Source organism: Aspergillus piperis (assembly GCF_003184755.1).
Source record: "Aspergillus piperis CBS 112811 unplaced genomic scaffold BO85scaffold_3, whole genome shotgun sequence".
Classification (NCBI taxonomy): domain Eukaryota; kingdom Fungi; phylum Ascomycota; class Eurotiomycetes; order Eurotiales; family Aspergillaceae; genus Aspergillus; species Aspergillus piperis.
The window spans coordinates 536,678-558,083 of NW_020291593.1; the positions used below are offsets into that span (position 1 = coordinate 536,678).

General features: G+C 49.4%; 9 protein-coding genes and 1 non-coding gene across 10 annotated transcripts; 5 read left to right on the top strand and 5 right to left on the bottom strand.

Moving 5' to 3' along the window:
- Window positions 1-93: 93 nt before the first annotated feature.
- On the top strand, window positions 94-872 carry BO85DRAFT_446092 (uncharacterized protein). The gene is made up of 3 exons (XM_025659423.1): window positions 94-541; window positions 595-644; window positions 693-872. Exons 1-3 carry the CDS (start codon window positions 395-397, stop codon window positions 730-732), a joined length of 237 nt encoding a protein of 78 aa, XP_025518868.1. The 5' UTR covers window positions 94-394; the 3' UTR covers window positions 733-872.
- On the bottom strand, window positions 622-2,140 carry BO85DRAFT_446093 (uncharacterized protein). The gene is made up of 5 exons (XM_025659424.1): window positions 1,348-2,140; window positions 1,084-1,298; window positions 941-1,033; window positions 694-885; window positions 622-645 (listed from the first exon to the last, which is right to left on the bottom strand). Exons 1-4 carry the CDS (start codon window positions 1,973-1,975, stop codon window positions 847-849), a joined length of 975 nt encoding a protein of 324 aa, XP_025518869.1. The 5' UTR covers window positions 1,976-2,140; the 3' UTR covers window positions 622-645; window positions 694-846.
- Window positions 2,141-2,526: 386 nt separating this feature from the next.
- On the bottom strand, window positions 2,527-3,384 carry BO85DRAFT_475126 (uncharacterized protein; the record flags this gene model as incomplete). The annotated part of the gene is made up of 2 exons (XM_025662701.1): window positions 2,527-2,705; window positions 2,778-3,384. The coding sequence occupies 2 exons, from the start codon at window positions 3,382-3,384 to the stop codon at window positions 2,527-2,529; spliced, it is 786 nt and encodes a 261-aa protein (XP_025518870.1).
- An 805-nt stretch (window positions 3,385-4,189) lies between these two features.
- On the bottom strand, window positions 4,190-5,948 carry BO85DRAFT_446095 (U4/U6-U5 snRNP complex subunit PRP31). Its single transcript, XM_025659425.1, has one exon. It carries the CDS (start codon window positions 5,869-5,871, stop codon window positions 4,315-4,317), a length of 1,557 nt encoding a protein of 518 aa, XP_025518871.1. The 5' UTR covers window positions 5,872-5,948; the 3' UTR covers window positions 4,190-4,314.
- Window positions 5,949-6,101: 153 nt separating this feature from the next.
- Window positions 6,102-8,597, top strand: clf1 (putative cell cycle control protein (Cwf4)). Its single transcript, XM_025659426.1, has 2 exons — window positions 6,102-8,065; window positions 8,121-8,597. Exons 1-2 carry the CDS (start codon window positions 6,287-6,289, stop codon window positions 8,367-8,369), a joined length of 2,028 nt encoding a protein of 675 aa, XP_025518872.1. The 5' UTR covers window positions 6,102-6,286; the 3' UTR covers window positions 8,370-8,597.
- A 44-nt stretch (window positions 8,598-8,641) lies between these two features.
- BO85DRAFT_t55 lies at window positions 8,642-8,714 on the top strand. Its single transcript has one exon. It is a non-coding gene; the product is annotated as a tRNA-Phe (tRNA).
- Window positions 8,715-8,915: 201 nt separating this feature from the next.
- Window positions 8,916-10,553, bottom strand: BO85DRAFT_517183 (uncharacterized protein; the record flags this gene model as incomplete). Its single annotated transcript, XM_025664889.1, has 4 exons — window positions 8,916-9,796; window positions 9,871-9,925; window positions 9,975-10,460; window positions 10,530-10,553. The coding sequence occupies 4 exons, from the start codon at window positions 10,551-10,553 to the stop codon at window positions 8,916-8,918; spliced, it is 1,446 nt and encodes a 481-aa protein (XP_025518873.1).
- A 560-nt stretch (window positions 10,554-11,113) lies between these two features.
- On the top strand, window positions 11,114-13,214 carry BO85DRAFT_475130 (Hsp70 family protein; the record flags this gene model as incomplete). Its single annotated transcript, XM_025662702.1, has 7 exons — window positions 11,114-11,299; window positions 11,353-11,888; window positions 11,955-11,999; window positions 12,053-12,122; window positions 12,174-12,272; window positions 12,315-12,505; window positions 12,543-13,214. Exons 1-7 carry the CDS (start codon window positions 11,242-11,244, stop codon window positions 13,212-13,214), a joined length of 1,671 nt encoding a protein of 556 aa, XP_025518874.1. The 5' UTR covers window positions 11,114-11,241.
- Window positions 13,215-15,295: 2,081 nt separating this feature from the next.
- Window positions 15,296-16,832, bottom strand: BO85DRAFT_475131 (uncharacterized protein). The gene is made up of 3 exons (XM_025662703.1): window positions 16,736-16,832; window positions 16,054-16,642; window positions 15,296-15,993 (listed from the first exon to the last, which is right to left on the bottom strand). Exons 1-3 carry the CDS (start codon window positions 16,754-16,756, stop codon window positions 15,404-15,406), a joined length of 1,200 nt encoding a protein of 399 aa, XP_025518875.1. The 5' UTR covers window positions 16,757-16,832; the 3' UTR covers window positions 15,296-15,403.
- Window positions 16,833-17,285: 453 nt separating this feature from the next.
- Window positions 17,286-19,888, top strand: BO85DRAFT_517186 (Hsp70 family protein). Its single transcript, XM_025664890.1, has 9 exons — window positions 17,286-17,482; window positions 17,540-18,075; window positions 18,140-18,184; window positions 18,238-18,310; window positions 18,369-18,715; window positions 18,768-18,874; window positions 18,925-19,108; window positions 19,200-19,308; window positions 19,371-19,888. Exons 1-9 carry the CDS (start codon window positions 17,425-17,427, stop codon window positions 19,592-19,594), a joined length of 1,683 nt encoding a protein of 560 aa, XP_025518876.1. The 5' UTR covers window positions 17,286-17,424; the 3' UTR covers window positions 19,595-19,888.
- The last annotated feature ends 1,518 nt before the right edge of the window (window positions 19,889-21,406 follow it).

Genomic DNA, 21,406 nt, shown 5'->3' on the forward strand with positions numbered 1-21,406 from the left:
TCAGCAAGGGATGCCACGTCGGAACAGCCATAACTAGTGAATGCGATCAAAGAAACAAAAACAAACTCTTTGGGCATGAAGATAATGCATGAGCAATTAAGGCATCAAAAGATTGAAAGATCAACGAGTCAAATCCCGAGTATCTATTCCCCATATCGATAGCAGATCGTGCTGTGTAGCACCGGACCATCCGCAGCCATGCACGAGCTTCAATCCAAGTAATCCCCTCTGCAGATCCTTCACAGAATGCAGCTACCCTGCTAGCCAGTCAACCAAGGTCCCTCCCCAATCTTACCTAGGCCTATCGTAGCAAGGGGTAATCTCTCTGGTTGACATCCACCACCGCCAACATCCACTAGCTCTTAGCCACCAACTAGAAACTAGCTACACCACGATGAAAACCGCCCTAGTCACCCTCTACTCCTGCCTCGGGTTGGGTGTGCCCGCCCTGGCTGCCCTCATGGAAATCATGCTGAGCAATTCCACCTCGTGCCAGATCCGTGGTGGGGATGACATTGCGAATCTTGCCTGTCGGAATACGGTAGGCTGGTTTTCATCGTAATTCAAGGAGGATAGGCTAACTCAAGGGTGCAGTGTATTGAACAGGGTGGTGGGTGGACTGGAGGGTTCTGTGATGATCAGCAGTAGGTATCATTCAATCTTGGTAGTATGGAAGCTAACGAAGGACCCAGGATCTGTCATTGTACGTTTGATATATCTACTACGAAGTAGATGAATGCAGAAGGCAAAGTTATGGATGCGAGTAAGCAGGTGGAAGGATCATGTCATGTCTGTCATAAGTTTATGTTCAATTATCCAATACTGTCATTGTCCCAATGTGACCAATTAAACACCGTCATTGAATCGGTAAAAGTTCATCCATCTCTGCAACATTATCAGCCTTCATCCCATACATCACAGAATCCAGGTATAAACCCACCTTATCATAAGGCCGGGACGAGTCTGCAAACCGCAAATCCGTCGCCAAACGGATCACTCTATCCGGGTCATTGTTCACCGTCGATGCGTGGATCTAATCCCATCAGCACTATCCACAGGCTTCTACTATTAGATGCTGCTTACCATGTGAGGCTTATGCAGCACCACATCCCCCGCCTCGTATTCCGCAACCAACCAACGCCGGCCATTCTCCTTGGCAAATTCGGCGGGATTCTCCGACAGCATGCCCGTGGACATCATATTCGAGTTGAAGGCATATTTAGCCTCTTCCTCCGTCATGCCCGCTGCCAGAGCCTTGGCCGTGAATTCATTCTCAATCTTCTGGCCCACGACATCACCTGTCCTCGTCAGCATCCCCACATCATACAATTAAGATGAAAGACATACTATCCTCCAAATAGATCAAACCCCCACCACTCAGCTTAATATCCCCAATAGGCACCCAAGCCGTCACAGCCGTGGGCTCCCCATGTCTAATAAAGATCTGATCATAATGGACACCAATAGGCTTCGTCTGGGGGATATTATTCCGCAATAGCGTCCGCTTGAACGTCAACGTATTGTCCCCCCACCCCGTGAACTTGGCAATAAAGGCATACAGCGCCGGATGCTGGACCAGCTTCTCGGCATACCAGTCCTTGTAGTGAGCTTCGATGGCGCGATCGACGAATTGTGCGGCGCTCTCCCCACCCGGCCGGCCATTACCACCAGCCGCACCGGCTCCGATGCCGGGGAAGTCGTCGGGGGTCTTGTCGGGGTTGAAGATGCCGTGGACGGGGTCGCTGTCTGTCTTAAGGACGCCGGTGGGGGCAAGGTAGGAGAAGTATTGGCGACGGGCTTCGAGAACGTCCTCGCGGGGGAGGACTCCTTTGAGGAAGAGGTAGCCATCGGCGTTGAAGCGAGCGCGGAGCTCGTCGAGGGGGAGGTTGGGGTCAGAGGGGCGAAGGAGTGCAGCGTTTTCGGAGGTGAGGGGACCGTCGCTGACGGCGAGGGTTTGGGTGAGAACGCCGGGCATTTTGTGTGTAAGTAGTGCTGATACTACTAGCAGTACTAGATAGTATCGATTGAACTACTATTTTGAAGATAGAAGGGAAGAGGGTCGGGGGTATAGGGCTATATATATTAATCTATCCGGGGCAAGTGTCGTGACGTATCCTAATCCTAAATCTGGAGAATAGGGTCTGCCCCGCGTTGAGGAACGTTCCATACAGCAAAGCCATGACAGTTGACAAGTTTGATCGGCTGCAATATGAATGGGGATGTTACAATCAGCAGATTGGAGATTGGCGAACAAAATCCCAGTGGAACTTCCCCCCTCCCCACCTCCGCGTGGAATGATACTCTTCTGGAAACGCCACAATGCGCGGGTGGGGAATCCACTATGCGGGCAATGCTGCCCTTTTGGCTGTCCACTCTGGATTCAGTAGTGTTTTCCGGTCAGCAAAGCTGCAAGCGAGATTTTCATTGCTGATCTTTCTTTGAATCAAGGGTATAACTGTTCACAAGAAACATGCAGTATTAATAATTAGGAATTGAACACCCATTCAATGATATGATAAGATCAAGCTATTCATCCACCCACTCCCCAAACTCCCATCCCCAATTCCCTTCTTCATCCTCCCCCACCACCAACTTCAACGTCATGAACTCAATTCGTTCATACATTTCCCTCGCCGCCCCACGTGCTCGTCGATGCCATGGTCCTGACCCTCCTTTTCTTGCATCTTCCCGACTGCGCCATACACCTATCAGTCACTCGTTATTAGCACAACATATTCTAAGTAAACTCTAAAAAAATCAGAGGGTAGAGAACTCACAAGTAGCTAACCCCCTCCTCTCCCCATCCACATTCCCAAACCAATACTTCAACAACCCACCCCCCGCCACCGCCTCCCGTAACGACATCTCATCCAACACATGCAACTTCTCCCCATCTGCATCGGCCGTCAACGTCGACCGGAACACCACCACGTAGAATAGATTCTCGTGTCTCTTGCCCCAAGTATACCCCTCGCTTTTCGCTTGTTTCCTTAGAAACTCAAAGACACTGTCCCAGTTGAAGGACTCGGTGTAGGGCGCTGTGGCGTAGTCGGGGCGAATGGGGTGGAATAGGGTCAGGGCTTTGGCGAGGAGTTGGGAGGCCGGGTTGAGGGTCTGAAGGTCGAGGAGATGGTGTGGGGTGTTGTAGGGGGAGATGATGAGGTTGGTGTCTGAAGGTGGTGGTATTAGGGATGAATCATTGGGGATTGTTGGGTTGAGAAGAAGTTGGAGGGAGGCAGCGGCTTGGAATTTGAAGGCTTCGGGGTTGGTGGTTAGGAGGGTGTGGTGGTTGAGGAGGATGTTGGTGGGTGGTGGTGATGAATTAAGCCGTTGATGTTGGGTTTCGGGGGTGGAGGGACGTGGTGAGGTTATGCTGGGGGGCATTGTTCTAGTAGTATTGTCTAGGGCTGGTGGTCTATGATGGTAGTAGTGTAAAATAGTAGTATGGAGTGGTGTATAGGGGTGTATGTATGTAGGAACAAAAAAGGTGGAAGGTGATGCTAAAGAGTGACAGCAAGAGAAGGAAAAGGACAAGAAAGAAGTATGATGGGATAAACGTCGCCATTTAAAGAAGACAGGAAGAAATGAAACCCGATAATAGAGCAACTGCTCATACAGATCCACCCGATCCGACCTCTACTCGATGAAATCCAAGATCGATCAGATCACCCTCAAAGCACGCAATATGCCGACACTTGAGTCGGTCAGCCGGAATGTTGCACTGCTCGTTGGATGATCAAATTTTGAGAGCCCGGGTGCCTGGATGATCATCGGCTACTAATTTTATGCTTATCATCGGATCCCCGGGTGCGCGACATGCAACTGGTCTGCACTACAACATCTCCGGTGGCTGGTTAGGGCTCTATGATATGTTGCCCAGGGACAATAACTACAAGTGCTAGGGGACGGTGGTCAGCCGGTGTGCCAAATGGAGAATAAAGAAAAGTGCTATGAAACACTGCTCGGCGCAACCCCCAGCAGAATTGAGTTCTTGCCCGTTATTGTCACATTCAAGACAATAGCACGACATATTTTCCGGGCTTGCGCCATCAGGCTGTGTGGGCTGGGCTTTGCCTATCCCCAGCCCGCGAAATTTCACCATCCCGTCTGGAACCATGGCTAGCTGTCCACTGGTTCGCATGGAATTCGGCAACCTTGCACAGTACCGTCCACTGATGACCAAAGAAGCTAAACCATAATTAAGCACTGGTATTTTTGTTTAATCCTATCATACAGTTCCTGATGGTATCATGCAAATCCCACGTTATAACGCCTTGTGAATGCTCGTAATCCTGAAAACACAATAAACCCCCTTTACTGCTTCACCGGCGGCGGTGGCGGTGCCATCTTACCATCGCCTGTATCGACCTTCTTCTTCGGAGGCAATGCCGGAACCTTGAAACCTCCATTCCCCCCTTGAGGCGCTGTGCTGCTCTGGCCACCAACTTGCGTGAATGTGCCAGATTTGAACCACCGATCCTCCTCGGCCTTGCGTTTCCGACTCAACTCAGCTTGTACCTTAGGATCCACCAACTCCAACCCTTGCACGGGCGTGAAGGCAATAGTACTGGCAGTACCGGCTGATCCTCCCAGCGAGGTGCCAACTCCAGAGGTCCGCAACCCTTTCGCCTGAAGCACACTGGCCGTCCCACTAGCATTGGAGCCGAATGCACGGAGAGATGTAGATGTGCCACTGACGGGGGTTGCGGTACCCCATCCCTTGTTGTTCTTGCTAAGCTTCGCTCGGGTTCTTTGGTCGATCTGAGTCGCGCGGATCCGCCCATCATTCTGTTGGCCAAGCATGCCCAGTCCGACTGTTCCCTCTCCGGTACCATATCCGACTTCTGCCTCCTCCCTACCAAAGGCAACCCGATTCTGGGCTTTGCGGAGTTCCGTCATGGCAACAGCTTCCTTTGCCTTTCTCGCTCGTCGTCCACCTCGCTTACGGGACGGCTTGTCGTCCGGAGCGGGGAGCGCCTTCACGCCCGAGTTCGGCGCGGGTTCCGTAAGTTTTTCCAAACGCTGGAAACACTGCTGCTTCAGCTCTTCGCCGAGTGATCCGTCAGGGCTGTACTTGGAGACGTCCGCTCGCGTAGCAAGGACCATCTTGGCAGAGACGATGCGAATGGCCTGCCGCTTAAGGTCGTTCGGGACACCTTGTATAATCGGCGAGTTGTACAGAAATCCCTGAGAGCGAATACCAATATTTGTAGCAAAGCCCAGTCCCTCCGACCGCTTCGAGCCCTGTGCAGCTAGGTTGCACGCGGGGATCTTCGCTAGCTCAAGCAGACCTCCGGTCTGATTCAAAAACTGAGCCGCTGTCTCCGGTCCGATCAAGGCCGCCAAGTTGGGAGCGATCTGGCTCATTCGCGACTGGATGCTCTCTGTAAGTGCCGTACGTTCGCGATCGAGCTTCAGGATCCGTTCGCATGTATCCATCACGGTCTTGAGTTCGGACTCGGTCATCTCCCGGCCTCGGGTGGTGGTACCCTCCACGGCCACAACCATCAAGGATGGCCCATCCAAGATCGACCTCAGTGGCACGCCAACCATGTTATCTGGCGAGGTCGACAGAGCCTTGATATCGTTGAGCGGGCCATTTTTCAGAATAGCGACAGTTTTCGCGTAGTCGATCGGGGTAGTCACGAGCGTCTCGAGCTCAGGAAATCGGATAGAGTAGTGATCGCGCAGCACTTTGTGTAGACGAGTCAGTTCGTCGGCGGTCGACAAGGCAACGTCAAACTCGTTGGTGAGCTCAGGCGCTTGTGCCAGCTGCTCCTCATCGACAGCTTCCTCTTCGAGGCCATCGCCAGCCTGAAGATCCTCGTCGTCCTCTTCGAAATCTCTCAAAAGATCCTCCGCGTTTGACATGATGGGTAATCGGCAGCGTGACCAGCAGACAAGCTGTGTAGGTCCGCAAAGTAGAAGCAAGGCCGCGTAGATGAGATGCAGGTGAAGTTCGAGGTTTGGTTTCGCCGCCACACGGACTGGGCTTAGCAGGCCTGAGCTGAGTCAGCAACGCGGTGGCTGGGGGTGGCGCCAGAGACCAACACCGCAGCTTGTCCGACTTTGGATCGCAGCATTCATTCGGAATCTGGAATCAGCATCAACCTCGACTACCGCCCGGTCGCCAGCACAACGCCTTTGATTTGGGATTTCTGGACGTGTTATCAGTTCAGCCGGCTTTATTCTAGCCCTACGCGCACACCAGAACTCTCGGTGGCCTTGTCCGGCTCGATCTATACCTCATTTACCGATCGATTATCGTCGCATAAACTATACCACGATGGAGTCGTCACGCGGCCCTCCCAGGGTCAAGAACAAGGCCGCGGCGCCCGTCCAGATCTCAGCGGAGCAGCTGCTTCGCGAGGCCGTGGACCGGCAGGAGCCCGCATTGCAGGCGCCGACGCAGCGCTTTGCCGACCTGGAAGAACTGCACGAATATCAGGGCCGCAAGCGAAAAGAATTCGAAGACTATGTGCGTCGGAACCGAATTAACATGAACAATTGGATGCGCTATGCGGCATGGGAGCTAGAGCAAAAGGAGTTCCGCCGGGCGCGCTCAATCTTTGAACGGGCGCTGGACGTCAGCCCGACCTCGGTGGTTCTGTGGATTCGGTACATTGAGTCGGAGATGCGGAATCGCAACATCAACCATGCCAGGAACTTACTCGACCGTGCGGTGACGATCTTGCCTCGGGTGGATAAGCTGTGGTACAAGTATGTCTACATGGAGGAGACGCTGGGCAACATTGCGGGCACACGGCAGGTCTTTGAGCGGTGGATGTCTTGGGAGCCGGAAGAGGGAGCTTGGAGCGCCTATATCAAGCTGGAAAAGCGGTACAATGAGTTCGAGAGGGCGCGCGCGATCTTCCAGCGGTTCACGATTGTTCACCCCGAACCACGCAATTGGATCAAGTGGGCTCGGTTTGAAGAGGAGTATGGAACGAGCGATCTCGTGCGGGAGGTGTATGGAATGGCGATCGAGACGTTGGGAGAGGACTTTATGGACGAGAAGCTGTTCATCGGCTATGCCAAGTTCGAGGCGAAGTTGAAGGAGTATGAGCGTGCTAGGGCGATTTACAAGTATGCTTTAGATCGACTTCCTCGCTCAAAGTCCATGGCGCTTCACAAGTCCTATACGACGTTTGAGAAACAGTATGGTGACCGGGAAGGCGTTGAGGACGTGATTCTTTCGAAACGCAGAGTCCAATACGAGGAGCAACTGAAAGAAAACTCGCGGAACTATGACATATGGTTTGACTTTGCCCGGCTTGAGGAGACCTCGGGCGACCCCGACCGAGTACGCGACATCTACGAACGCGCGATCGCTCAAATACCACCATCGCAGGAGAAGCGGCACTGGAGACGGTATATCTACCTCTGGATATTCTACGCCATTTGGGAGGAACTGGAAGCTAAGGACGCCGAGCGTGCGCGCCAAATCTACAACGAGTGTCTCAAGTTGATTCCCCACAAAAAGTTTACCTTTGCCAAGATCTGGCTCATGAAGGCGCAGTTTGAGATCCGTCAGATGAATCTCCAAGCCGCTCGCAAGACGCTCGGCCAGGCCATCGGCATGTGCCCGAAGGATAAACTCTTCCGGGGATACATTGATCTAGAGCGCCAGCTGTTCGAGTTCGTGCGGTGCCGGACGCTGTTCGAAAAGCAGATTGAGTGGAATCCTTCCAACAGCCAGTCGTGGATCAAATATGCCGAGTTGGAGCGCGGGCTGGACGACACCGACCGTGCACGAGCCATTTACGAGCTTGGGATTGACCAACCAACTCTCGATATGCCCGAGTTGGTGTGGAAGTCGTACATCGACTTTGAGGAGTACGAGGGCGAATACGACCGGGTCCGCCAGCTGTACGAGCGTCTGCTGGAGAAGACAGACCACGTCAAGGTGTGGATCAACTACGCCCGCTTCGAGATCAATGTTCCCGACGAGGAGGAAGAGGAAGAGGAAGAGGAGCGGCCGATCAGCGAGGATGCCAAGCGTCGTGCTCGGGCCGTTTTCGAACGAGCCCACAAAGTGTTCAAGGAGAAGGAGCTCAAGGAAGAGGTAAGCTGTCGTCAACGTTCCTTTTCTGACATATCCCTGACTAACCATGACACAGCGCGTGGAACTGCTCAATGCTTGGCGGTCGTTCGAGCACACGCACGGTTCACCAGAAGACATCGACAAGATCGAGAAGCAGATGCCCCGGCGAGTCAAGAAGCGGCGCAAGTTGGACGACGACCGGTACGAGGAGTACATGGACTATGTATTCCCGGCGGACGACCAGTCAGCGGCAAATCTGTCGAAGCTGCTGCAAAGAGCTCACCAATGGAAGCAGCAACAGCAACAACAAGGGGATGGAGCTTAGATCGATGTACCAGGGTAGTTCTATACATAGCTGGGGAGTTAATGGCATCACGAGGTGTATCATGTCAGTAGTGATAGCTTTTGCATCGGTTCAGACGTGCGGTTACCAATTTTTTGTAGCACAAATCCATCCTCTGGCACTCTGTGGACTCCGTCTGTCTAGTGCAGTACTCGATAGTCACATAATTGCCCGTGATCTAAATGCTCAGATAATGAACATATCAACCAACTTCCTCTTACAGAGCCTTAAACGTTATGCCTCAGCCAGAACAGGGGACGATGGCGCATCTGGGAGCGCGTCAGACTGAAGATCTGGAGGTGGCCGGTTCAAGCCCGGCTCGTCCCATTCTTTTTTTCCCCATTTTTGACTTCGGAAGTCAAGGAAATTACAGTTATAATGAAGGCAACAGTGAATGCACTGGATAAAGAACAGACTACATACTGTAGGATAATATACAACCACAATTACTATCGTGAAGAAGTATCAGGACTAGGATCAGAATGCGCAATACTCATCTTACCATCTTTAAACTACTAGCAGCAACCCTCATTTGGTAGTCTTTCCTCTGGTTGCCCGGCGTCCTCTTATTTTCTTCGTCTCTTCTTCCCCTTTCTCCTCTTCTACCTGCTGGCCTGACTTTTTCCCTGCTGCTCCTCTTGTTCTTCGTGCTCGCTTGGGTGCTGGTCTTTCCGTATCTTCATCTGCTCCTTCATCATCCTCCTGCTTCCCTGGGCTTCCTTCTATAATCTTTCCCACCTCTTCTCCCTGTGTCTCTTCCTCCACTCTTTTGCCCTCTTTTTGCTTCTCTCGTCGTTCTCGTTCCCATTCAGCCTGGTGCTTCGCCATTACCTCCTGTTTCTCTCTGTAGACCTCACGCGCCTCAGCTTCCCGTTCTTGTTGCAACTCGTGGTACACTTCTTCTGTACAGTCGCCATCCTCAATCACTGCGACAGCCTGAGCCCATGATTCTAATCCCCCGTCGAGGATTGCCGCTCCCGTGCGTGACACTGCAGGTTGCAAGATGAACAGAATACGATGTCCGTCCAGTCTAGGCTGGTGCGGCAGGAGAATATGACGGTCCTCTGCAGTCACGACTTGATCCCCTCCCGAGAACAAGGGCGAGGCCAACTTCGTGAGATTTCGATACGTACAGATACCATGGGAAGAGCCGAGACTGATAGCCAACTTTTCGGCTTTCTCGTAGAACTGGACAAGCTTTTCCTCCCGCACAGCGGTGTCTTCACAGTTTTCAAGTAGCATTTGAAATGGTGGATGTTTCAGCATGGCGGAAGCGAATGATCGAGTCAATCCCTCACGTCGACTCTTTGTATGCCGGCCCATCTCAGTGTTGTTGGCCTGTTTATCATTGACGGAGTTCGCAAGACGAACGGTCTCGGTCTTCCACAGGCTGGCAGACTTGGGATTCACTATTCAATAACAAGTCAACAGTGAGACTAGGCGGTTAGGGAACCTAGGTACGTGAAGATATTGGTGGCCTCACCGATCAGAAACTGCTCATACAGATGCTGCAGATGTTGTGCAAATGACAGCGAACTCTGTGCTTGAGGCTCAACGTCTATCGCCTCTGTCTTGCCCTCAAAGTACCAAAAAAGGATTCTCGAAGACTTTATCGAATATGTCCTTTACGAGCATCGTTCGGGCGAGCACAAGGGGTATGAAAGTACGGATCGGATACGGCAGAGACTTTAGAAAAGTATCCCAGTCCAAATCCTGTACACAGTAGCCAACCAGGCTCTGGAGAATACTTCGTTTCTCACCGGGAGCGAATTCGGCCAGCGCAGCCGTATCTCTTTTCACATAATCATCCGCCCACCAGTTCGCCGTGATGAAGAGAGAGTTAAACGCATTCTTGTAATCGATGATAGGCTTTGGCCAGCCGCGCCCCCCAAAGACTGCCAGCCGCATTTTTTCTTGACGGTCTCTCTCTAACTCATCTATTTCAGCCTGCAGATGATCGATCTTGACCTGGAGTGCATCGATATCTTTATATCTCTCTGACTGGTTCAGGGTTGGAGCCGGGTTCGTGTCGTCGGGAACATGGGGCGGCGAAGATGCTTTGGAGGATGGTGCCTTAATGATGAAGGGGATAAGTCAGAGACCAGCTGACGAATGCAAAACTTCCGAGATCAATATGCTCACCTTGACTTCCTTTCTTTTTCCCATGACGCCGAGACGATGATGAATTTCGAGCTTGAAGGGTTCCTTTCCTGATAGCTGAGTGATGAGAGAAGTAGAATCGAACCCTGGGCAGGAAGTAGGGTGATACTTAAGAGATTTTGGAACAAACAACCGCGATGAAAGAGCCGGACTTGATGAGCAAATATGTTGTCCATAACGGGGCAAAGGGGGCTTCTTTGTCCTGTTTTCTTCCTTTCTTCTGGCTCTCTTCTTCTGGCTCTCTTCTTCTGGCTCTCTTCTTCTGGCTCGCCTTACCTACTAACCTGTTCTCAAACGGACTGTACGAGCATACCGGCCTATGATATCTCGTTGGGTCTCAAGCGATGAAAAACCTTCCGAGACATTGCAACCTTCTTAGGCCTATCAGCTCCCTGGCCGCCAGGCCGGAGGTGGCGGGTTTCTGAGACGCTTTGGCCTGGGAACCCGACCCATCGAGCATGACGAGCTGCAAGAGAGCCACTATTGAGGGCTTGGGGAGGGACCAACAGACGGTGATAAATACCCCATCCCCATTCCCATTCCCAGGTTCCTCATCTTGCTTTCTCGTTAACTTTCCTGTCTTCATTTCTTAACATCTGACTCTAATCATCGTTCATCCAAACTGCTTGTCATCGATCCATTTACCTCATCTTCTGTACCCACTTCTGTGCACCTTTGCCCGTCAACTCTCATTATGGCCCACTTCACAAATAAGATCGTCGTAGGTGTGGATGTTGGTATAACGTTCACTGGTGAGTGTCGGCATTTGAACCAGGAGCTTCGTGCAGGAACTAAGTGATTCCAGGCGTCGTTGTAGCCCATATGATACCGAACGAAGAGCCCGAATTTCAGGTCATCGAGGATTGGCCTGGAAGAAAAGCCTTAAAAGTGCCGACAAACATAAGCTACCCGGGAAGGGAGCCTCGGTGGGGCTGGTGTGCCTACACCTATCCCCCAACTTACGCATGGTTTAAGCTTTTATTAGACCCTAGAGGCCGCCCTACTGGGCCCCTGCCCGAGTCGTTTGCAAGCTTGACATATCAACATCTGCTACAGGAAGCGCCGGGCAAGACCGCCGTGGACATGGTCGGAGATTTTCTCGGACGGATACGTCAGTTCATCCAAGACTATTTGACATCTCTTTGTCTTCTTACCGACAAGACGCTTGTACAATTCCGTTTCTCTACGCCCGTAGCCTGGGAAGAGGAAGCTCAAATGGCCATGCGGACGGCCATTTCACAAGCCGGATTCCACACTATAGGTCTGGAGAACGTTTTTCTCAGTTCTGAATCGGATGCGTCGGCCCGCTATGTGTTAGAGCAGAAAAGCGATATGATCCAGGTTAGTGAAGGGCTGCGAGGGATCCAGGGAGACCGAACTCGCTGACGTGGGCATTCTGTACAACAGGTCGGCGAAATATTTTGCATCTGCGACATAGGCGGATGCACCATTGTGAGTATCTCCCCAGCAGAGACTTCCAAAATGGTTCCCTGACCATTGCCTAGGATTCAGCCTGTTACCGGGTGGTGTCAAAAACTCCAGCTTGGGTGCTGGAACCCTTGAGTAAATCCTCTGGTATGTCTAGCTTCGACTTGTGTCAGTTAAGTTCTCTTCTCACATTCATAGGTCACATCGGTGGTGCAATTCAGGTCGATGTGCTCTTTCTTGCGAAGATGTGTGTAAGATTTCCGGAGGTGTTCGCCGAAGAATTCGATAGTAATGGTGGTATGGTAGGCTAATTTATGGCTAAATTTACGGAACTGAAAGAAAATTTTGATGGCACTGGGGGAATCCGTAGGCTGGTTTTTACCATGAATGTGGCTTCACTCCCTGATGACGCTCACTGCCATTATGACGCTCAGACTGGAGAGGTCCTACTTTCTGTCGGCGATATGGAGGGTTTCTTTGAGCCGACCATTAAGAGTTCTATCCAGATGATGGGCGATCAACTCAACGAGGTTGATATGATGTGTCGATAAATATGGAGGCCATCAGGTCTCCCACTTGTTTATCACTGGAGGGTTCGCTGCCTCTCCTTATGCTCAGAGCGTGTTCAAGGTCTTCTTTGAGCAGCGAAAGGTGCAGCTAACCGTCCCGGACAACCCTGCCATTGCGACGGCCTACGGGTCGGCCCTTCTAGGTGTTTTCGATGTGTCATATACCATGGTGAATTGCGCCCGCACTTACGGAATTCACCATGACGACTTCATGCCATTCCTCAAAAAGGCAGGCCGGGAGCGACCCATAAAAGAGCGATTGGACCTGATGCACAGCAAAGAAAAGGCGCCGATCACCTGGATACTCAAGAAGAATAACCAGTACCAGGCGGTTGAGAAGTACACCTGGGGATTCGAGCTTCTGCATCAGCACAACATGCCGTTGATCAAACCGATTGCTATCTACTCAGTCGACGACCCCAGCCCACGCTCGAAGCCCGAATTGCTCAACCCGGTTCATTCAAGTCTACTCGACTATGTTCAACTCGATCTGTCTCAGGTTGACTTAACCCACCACCCTCACATAAATGACAATGAGGGGCACACATTCTTCCAAATCCTTATTAATGTACAGGCCACCCTCTGTCTCAAGAAAGGGGAGTTGAGCTTCCAATGTTTAGTAGGCGAAATCAATTGTGGCAGTTGCAAGGTCTATACAGTTTGGGCATAAATTGCTCAAGATGTCGCTGCGCGGCCCAGCTGGCTAGCTGGATGGTTGGGTTTTCAACAAAACATGGATGAGCAAACGCTGCACCCGGTTTGTTCAGCCTCGGTAAACCGCTTTACTGTAGCGTGTAGCGTGTCTTCAAATATTGTAATTCGTTTGTTGCCTTTTTCGCGATTTCTTTCTTCTTTCTAAGTTTTGATTTGCCATCTTCTCCGTTCATCTTCTTGTTTCACTCACACTCTTTCTCTTATCCCTGAGACTTCCTTTTTCATATTTGATTTTATTCTTTATTTAATTTTATTATTTTTTATTTTTGATATTTCCATTACTCGTTTATTTAGTTTCTAATGAAATGACCGCGAGACTGTTTTTTTGGAGGATATTTCTTTCTTTGAGTATTCATCGGATCAGTCAGGCAGGACCCAGTATGGAGTAAACCAAATTTTTATCTGAGTCCTGAAATCAACATGCTTCGCTTTAATTGCGTCCTCCTGTATCAGTAAGCTGATACGAACATTAATCTCTCCCCATGTTATCGTGGACTGTTGTCAAGGGGTGAATGAACCGACTGTAAACATCCACATCAGCATACTGGGTGGCGGAGGCAATGCTTAGAGAGAGTCCTTGGGACAAAGAATGAGAACGACAGGACCAACTCATCTCAGACAATGCCCACTAAAGCCTACCATGATGCAAATAGTTATGGCACCCTCATAAAGAAACGTCGACTCTCAGTCTCACTAATATTTCTTTTCGGTGTGCGTGCATGTTGTACCGCAGCTTGTTTAGTAAAGTTTGAATTGTTCACTTTCTTTTTCACTTTTTTTTTTCCCACCCCCAAAGGCCATCATTAATTCTGTCGAAGTTACGGCAGTGCTAATAGTTTCATTACTGTCAGCTCCCAATTCTCGAATAATTACTCTGCTAGTTTCAATGTGACGCAGTCGTTTCCCTCTCGAGTCTGCCCTAATAAGCAGGATTTTCCCCCAAAATTTCTAACAACATTTAGAAGATTCTTACTGTTCATATGTGATTATTAATCTTGCTAGCCATCGCGGAAGCTGGAAGATCTCAAGATGAAGAAACAATCTTCGATATGAGTATCATTACATTTTACCTTGTTGGCCGTACAAACACTAATTCAATTTGCCACAAGATGCACATGTTGAAAAAGCAGCAACAGGAAAGATAATAATTAATAGTAAAAATAGAAAGAATACCAATACTGAGCTTATGTAATTGCCACAAGTCCAAGTTCAGAAATCACACTTGCTGTTAATGGTAGATAACCGGACATCTTTGACAGGGTGAAGGAGGGTCGAGGGGACGCCGCAAACCCTGTCTTTGTCGGGCTTCATCCTATATTCGTCACATCGAACATTAATAGCTACCTTTGATGTAGAGTTTAATAAAGGAGAAGGTGGTGGGGGGGGAGGCGGCTGTGTAGTGTTCTAAACAAACAGCAGATCCATTTACCACCTCCCATACAACTTGTCCCCCTCAAATCACGGCGCGAGCATAAAGTACTAGTAGTACGAAAGTCCCCAAAATCTTATTTCATTGGACCTGTAAGAACGGGATATTCGGAGACTTGTCACTCCGAGCATTTGACTCCAGAATTGAAACCAATCCAATCCAAACTCTCCGGCGGCACCTCCTTGGAAACATTTTCTCGTATGGATATGTTGGATGTGGTTATTACTTCGAAGATTTTGAAGATAGAGGCCAAAAATGGAAATTCTCCTCCTGTCTGTTGTGTAAGGCTCGTTTATTACTGATTATATCATTCACTGTATAGTAATTCGTCTCCCGTGGATTTGCGGATAAAAGTGGTATTACGTAGTTGCTCTAGGGCAGGACAACGGCTCTGATTCGGGCTTCTTAGGCATTTGTGTATAGCCGAGCAGCATTGCGCTAGAGACACCGAATTTATCGATATCATTGTTAAATTTCATCCCATTTTACTACTTGCGTGAGATAGATTGATAATGAATGACTTGGTAAATTGCTTTGCCGTAGAAAGAGAAGCAAAGTTCCTAATGAGGATGGTTTGTAATGAATAGGAGTGATGAGGCGAGGAATATACAGAAATAACGAATCACTGCATTAAAACATTCGACAGTCTGGGGCAATTATAGACAAAACGATATATAACAAAAGATACTACAGACACAGTCCTGAACTTATCTCCCTTATTCTTCTTCCGTCTCAGCCTCTTCAAGGATTTTTGCAGAAGGCTTTGGTCGCTCTCGCTCATGATCTTCCTCGGTGTAGTCACCATGTTCCACCAATAGCTCGGCTTTATTCAAGACGTTTTCGTCACACCTCAGAGTCCTTAGCTTTAGTATTACAGCCGGCTGGGTTATACCTAGGATGCGACGGCCAGCCAATCTGGCATCGTCAGCAGCATTACCCCGGACATTATGGAGGTTATGGACTGTCGCTTCGTGGGATCTCGGATCAAAGGTGGTTCCCATAGTCGGCAGTGTCTTATACACACAATGTCCCTGATTGGAGCCGAGGGTGATTGCTGTCTCATCAGCAAATTTGCATAACTCCAGAAGACTGTCCTCTCGCTTCGTCGCTTCGTCGCAATCCACACTTTTTAATAGCCTCTGGAAAAAGACGTCGGAAAGTAAGGTGGAGGCGAACAAAGCGACAGCGTTTGTGCGATATTCCTTTGTCTGCCGACCGAGCTCGAGATTGGGTGCTTGGGATACCTTGACCGAATTTGACAGACGGACAGTTTCTTTATTCCAAACGGTGGCTCTGGGGCCATTTGCTGCAGTCCTGGTCAGCATCAGATGAGGATGATAGAAGGATGCGGAAGAGAAGTTCCCACTTTCTAGAAACCGTCGGTACAGATGTTGCAGATTCTGTGTACGGGAGACTGAACCCGTCGTATGATCCTGCCGATCGAGACCTTCTTCTTCAAGGTACCAAAATGGGTTGACAAAGAACTTATCCACGATGTTCTTTGTCAAGATACTCTGAGCGAGCACCTCCGACATATACAGAGAGAAAGGGTAGGGAAGAGACTTCATCAGTGTATCCCATTCCAAATCTTGGACCCAATAGCCTTCTAGGCTATGAATGATGGCTTGCTTTTCCAAGTCATGCAGTTCAACGGTATCAGGCATACCTTGCCGGGCATGTTGTTGGCACCAATATTCTATGTGATACATAACCGAGCGGATCCGGTCCCCCAAGACCTTGAAATCATAATCTGGCCAGCCCTTGGCCCCGGCAGTAAGCATCTGCGTTTGCAACTTGATGTCGAGCGAAGCTTTTCCCTGAAGAATCTCCAGTTTGTCCCGGAGGAGGGCAACTTCGGCCTTGAGGGCTTCGACGTCCTCAATCTGGGGTGAGCTTTCGTCTTCTGAAACATGACGGTCGGAATTACGGTCGGTATCGGCGGGGGAGGATGCCTCCTATAAGAAAGAAGTTTAATCAGCGTGTGCCCGATGTCTGCATTTTAGGATTTACAAGAGGGTCTTTGAGTCTGAGCCCGAGAGAATATTTACCTGAACAGAAGTCTTATCCATGTCGGCGGTACGGAGCTGTGCAGAGAAGGAAAGCTGAGGAAGACAGGTAAATGAGAAGTAGACGATGAAATTAGAGAAAGACCAAGGGGCAATGAAGAAGTAATTGTAACGTGGGGAGACGATGAGAAGGCGTTAGAGAAACCAGGAATTGAAAAGAGGTCCAGTGGCTTTGTTCCCCGTTCTTCCCATTGACAAAGCAACACGCAAGATGGAGCATCTAGACCTTCAAAGGTGTAACTCACTTCTCTCCCATTCTCTCTATTACGCCCCTCGTTCTCCTGATACCTTCTACCCTGAGACAGCTGAGTGAGAACAGGCCTATCAGGTATGCGAGGTCTCCAGACTAGTGATCAGCCAGCCTCGTATCTGCCGGGACGGCCAGTTTTCCCTCCGAGACAATTGCCTGCCCTCTTCAGAGAGCTAGCAGACGGTTTATGTGTTGGGCAGAATGGGACACATGAAAGGGCAATACAGTCTATCTCTGCTTTCTCCTCCTTTTCCCCCTCCTCTTGGATGCTTTTGAGTGTCAGCGATATCTCCCACTTCCACACCCCAACCCCAGCCCCCAGTTCAGGATTGCCATTTTCAAGTCCCCTTATCATATGAGTGTTCGTTACAGTCAATATACCAAGGTCTACAAGCGAGCCCTAAGTTGAGCCAGTAACAATATGTCACAGGCCAAGTCAAAATTAGTCTGTGGCATTGACTACGGCACGACGGGTACCGGTGAGTTGACGGTTCCCAAACTTTTATACATCATGCACGAGGCTAACTGTACCTAAGCCGCTGCTTGGGGCTATGGTACTGACGAGCAAAGCATAGATTCACCCATCTATCAAGTGGATGAATGGCCAGTTCAATCCTGGGCCAAACTGCCATCGACAATGCAGTACCCAAGTGGCATGCAACCTCGATGGGGAGTGGAGGCTACACCTGAGCTCGAAACTTTCAGGTGGACCAAACTCCTGTTAGACCCAGACTTGGAGTCAACAGATTTCCGGGACGAGGAATTGGAGAGGGTATCAAGACAACAGATCATGCGGCTGCCAGCCGGAAAGTCGGCCGTGCGTGTCGTTGCCGACTACCTCAGCGGGATCCGTAACCACCTGGAGCAGTCGTACATTTTTAGTCAACCAAACATCAAAAAGGAGTACTGGTTTTCCATTCCGGCGGGCTGGTCCAACGATGCACAAGTGCGGATGAGTGAGGCTATCCACTTGGCCGGGTTTGGTCAAAAACCGAATGAGGAAGTGTGCCTTGTTACTGAAAGCGAGGCGTCCGCGATATCCATCCTAGAGGCATCTGGGGAACGAAGAAAGGTTCGTGCGTGGGCCTACTTGACCTCAGGGAATATTTCTGGCTAATGAAAGATTGTGTCAATAGTCCGGAAGCACATTTTGCGTGTGTGATGTGGGCGGGGGCACGGTTGTGAGTAGAATATGCGCGATTGTTCAACGTTTCAAATCCTGACAAGAAGCTAGGACATCGCCTGCTATATGATCACGGATGTAACCGCAACATCGTATTCACTCACGGAACTGAGCAGTGCCATAGGTAAGGATGTTCCTTCACTGGTTGGTCTACAAACGAAGATCTAATGCATCCACCATAGGCCCCAAGTCTGGGAGTACCATCATTGACAGAGAGTTCTTGAAGCTCATGAGACATCGCTTCAACGCCTCCTTCGTAAATCCGTTAAACGACGACAAATCTGATCGCAGGGAAAGGCTCATGAACGATTTCAGAAAAAGAAAGGAAAAGTTCACTGGAGATGGAAGTAACCATCGTCTTAAATTCCGGATGGAATGCTTTACGTCGCAATGGTATGACTCAACGGCAGGTCATATAATCTTGTCCGACAGCGATATGCGGGCATTTTTTGGCACTGTTGTCGGCCAAGTCTTCCATCATGTGAACGATCAGGTGGACAAAGCCACTCGTGGCCACTTCAAGATCGACGTACGTTCAGGTTCTGAGTAGTCCCCTTGATTCTAAGCTAACTGACCTGCAGGAATTGTTGATGACTGGGGGGCTGATGCGCTCTAAATTTGCGCGGGAGGCATTTTCGGAGGGGTTAAAAGATGCAGGATTTTCCAGGATCTTGTTTTCCGAAGCACCGTGAGTTTCAGAGGTTTTGAGGCGTGTGCTACATGCTGATCCAAAGGCAGTGAACTATCCGCATCTCTCGGTGCTGCGCGAAAGGCCCTGAGCGGCATCGTCACGAAGAACCAGACATGTAACAAGAGTTACTTCATCGAATGCTCAGGATTACGGGAGGAACCCGGAATATGTCTGCAAGCTTTCATTGATGAGCCCGATGCGCCCGCTAAACCCCAACAGATTTTGGTCAAGGTAAGTTGTTGGAGAAGAGAGAGAGAGAGAGAGAACATTCTTCTCACTTGCCTTCTCGATAATGAGGTGCTCTTTGCTAACTCCTCACCAGGGCCATGTCTACGAGGAAGATAAACCATACAAGACTGTATTTCACCTATATAGTCGCCCGGGGGAGCCCCCTGTCAAAACGTTCTTTCTGAAGATGAGCGATGGCCAAAGTAAGCTGTGTCCCACCATGCTACCAATAACAGCACTGACTCTGGAGCTACGAAACTTGCAGATTCGCGCGTACTGGCCCGGTTGACCTGCAATTTGTCTGACATACCCACCGACGAACGCGCCCTCCAACCTGCTGCTGCAGGCGGTGTATACTCGCATCAATGCATCTTTGTGACTGCGACATTTCGTGTGAAGGGGTACCTGGAAATCAAAGTGCATACTAAATGTAAGGTGTTGGCCCAAAAAAGGGTTCCTAGAATATGGAGTGAGCGTGCGGGTAATTGAAAGGGTGAGTCTCTCTCGTGCGATTTGCGGACTGTTATGCGATGAGTGGTAAGTATGTGTTTCAAAACATCCCATATAAATTGGTATCTGCTGGAGTTGTCTTGGAGTTTGGCTTTATCTCTTTTCTGTCCTGTTCTTTTCTTCTCTCCCATCCGACTATCTGCTTTTCTATCTCCCTAATGTTTAATATCTTTACTATCAATGATTCCAGTTCCTTTGTTTTTTTTTTTTTTTTACTTTGATTTTCCTCCACTCTAACTTGGTCTCTTTCTCTACTTTAATATATAAATCTTTTTTCGGGCCTATTGTTTTCTATCTCCTACTACTACTGTACTTAGATTGCCAACATTGATCATTTTCGTCTGCAAAGGTACTTAGTATATATTATGCCAGTACTTTGATTGAAGTCGAAGTCGCGATGGTAGTAGCCACTACAACTGACTACTAAGTCGCGGTACTATTCCTAGTAGTACTTCTGTGCTCCTTCAATAACTGGACTAGGCAATCTTACTTGAAATTCCCATAACCAGTAGTATTATAATTATAATAATCTCAATTTGTTGTCATGGTTGTTCTCATCTCAATTGGTATAATTAGTTACTATCTAGTCCTTAATTGGTTTAGTCAAGTATTTAGTTAACTAACCAAGTTAGTTACAGTAGTTAGTTATGATGGCAGGCCGGGGATTACGTCAGTCCCGGCGTGGGTTTAAGTGCCTGAGGCTTGCAGAGCTATCCACCAATCAGCAATGTGATGCATTCCCAGTGGGGCTGATGAAACGGCCACGAGTCATGTGAGAATTTAGGATGATACAAAGTAGATACTTATCTACATAGTGGTCCGCCGCCTATAAATAGATGGGACTGATGATGTAGGAGAGTGTTCGGCAAGGTCAGATGTGGAAATTGGTATCTCTTCTCGCGACGGGAGTTTTCTCCGTCAGCAGTAAATACTCAAGTAAATTCTGTAGCAGTAAAAATAATAACTGTTGTGTACCTGCATATCCAATGCTGGCGGGTGTGCCTGACTAGTCCCGCCACAACCAATAATCGGGCAGTTGATCCCGGTCGGGCGCACGAGGGATGATAATGATAATGATAATGCATCATCATCAACAACCATTAACTATATCATAACCTCTTTGGGTTATGATACCTTCAATAGGGATGTTGCTGACTGGTTTCATCTCACCGAACCATCCGGATACTAGTAGTATCTACTATCTATCTACCCCGAGGATACTAATGACGGGGGGTCAGCACAAATTATTACTGTGGAGACTCACCGTTTAATTGCTTTTCTCCCTTTCGCACGTTCTGTCGGACATAATCTTTATTAAATATACTCCCGAGCAAGGCAGCACCATTTCTTTTGGCCCGATGCGATCGTGGGAAGGTTCGGGAACTTTTTTCTTCCTGCTTCCTTTCTTTCCTCTCCCTCTCTGATCATCATCATCATCATCATCATCATCATCATCAGTCAGCCTTGAGTACCATGGATGCAAGACCCAAGGGTCCAATTCCCACGGCAGGATGACATTGGGGGCCCAAGGAAGGGGGAGGGTTGGGTCACTTGGTGCAACCTGCATGACCTAATTTAGTAACCAGTAGAACAAGTTGACCAACTAATGGTATCTATTGTTCATGATGAGAAGGAAGATTGATGATTGTTGGCACGTTCTGAAGTGCCTGCCTGCCTGCAGTGACAAGGGTGGTTGGGGGGGAGGAAGTTTCTTGACCAGCCTTGCAGCTTCATGCAGGTACATTCCCTTTCACTTCTGTCTGTCCCTCCCCTCCTACGGTCGCGCGACTC

What these genes read in the sequence shown, in the direction of transcription:
- BO85DRAFT_446095 (XM_025659425.1), bottom strand. Translation starts at nt 5,871, where the DNA reads ATGTCAAACGCGGAGGATCTTTTGAGAGATTTCGAAGAGGACGACGAG.
- clf1 (XM_025659426.1), top strand. Translation starts at nt 6,287, where the DNA reads ATGGAGTCGTCACGCGGCCCTCCCAGGGTCAAGAACAAGGCCGCGGCG. An exon ending in AGAAGGAGCTCAAGGAAGAG is followed by an intron (nt 8,066 to 8,120) that starts GTAAGCTGTCGT and finishes ACCATGACACAG; the next exon opens with CGCGTGGAACTGCTCAATGC.
- BO85DRAFT_446092 (XM_025659423.1), top strand. Translation starts at nt 395, where the DNA reads ATGAAAACCGCCCTAGTCACCCTCTACTCCTGCCTCGGGTTGGGTGTG. An exon ending in ATCTTGCCTGTCGGAATACG is followed by an intron (nt 542 to 594) that starts GTAGGCTGGTTT and finishes TCAAGGGTGCAG; the next exon opens with TGTATTGAACAGGGTGGTGG. An exon ending in GGGTTCTGTGATGATCAGCA is followed by an intron (nt 645 to 692) that starts GTAGGTATCATT and finishes CGAAGGACCCAG; the next exon opens with GATCTGTCATTGTACGTTTG.
- BO85DRAFT_446093 (XM_025659424.1), bottom strand. Translation starts at nt 1,975, where the DNA reads ATGCCCGGCGTTCTCACCCAAACCCTCGCCGTCAGCGACGGTCCCCTC. An exon ending in TTTGATCTATTTGGAGGATA is followed by an intron (nt 1,299 to 1,347) that starts GTATGTCTTTCA and finishes TGACGAGGACAG; the next exon opens with GTGATGTCGTGGGCCAGAAG. An exon ending in TGCTGCATAAGCCTCACATG is followed by an intron (nt 1,034 to 1,083) that starts GTAAGCAGCATC and finishes TGATGGGATTAG; the next exon opens with ATCCACGCATCGACGGTGAA.
- BO85DRAFT_517186 (XM_025664890.1), top strand. Translation starts at nt 17,425, where the DNA reads ATGTCACAGGCCAAGTCAAAATTAGTCTGTGGCATTGACTACGGCACG. An exon ending in CATCTGGGGAACGAAGAAAG is followed by an intron (nt 18,076 to 18,139) that starts GTTCGTGCGTGG and finishes TTGTGTCAATAG; the next exon opens with TCCGGAAGCACATTTTGCGT. An exon ending in CCCAACAGATTTTGGTCAAG is followed by an intron (nt 19,109 to 19,199) that starts GTAAGTTGTTGG and finishes ACTCCTCACCAG; the next exon opens with GGCCATGTCTACGAGGAAGA.
- BO85DRAFT_475131 (XM_025662703.1), bottom strand. Translation starts at nt 16,756, where the DNA reads ATGGATAAGACTTCTGTTCAG. An exon ending in TGGATAAGACTTCTGTTCAG is followed by an intron (nt 16,643 to 16,735) that starts GTAAATATTCTC and finishes TCTTTCTTATAG; the next exon opens with GAGGCATCCTCCCCCGCCGA. An exon ending in GTACCGACGGTTTCTAGAAA is followed by an intron (nt 15,994 to 16,053) that starts GTGGGAACTTCT and finishes CCAGGACTGCAG; the next exon opens with CAAATGGCCCCAGAGCCACC.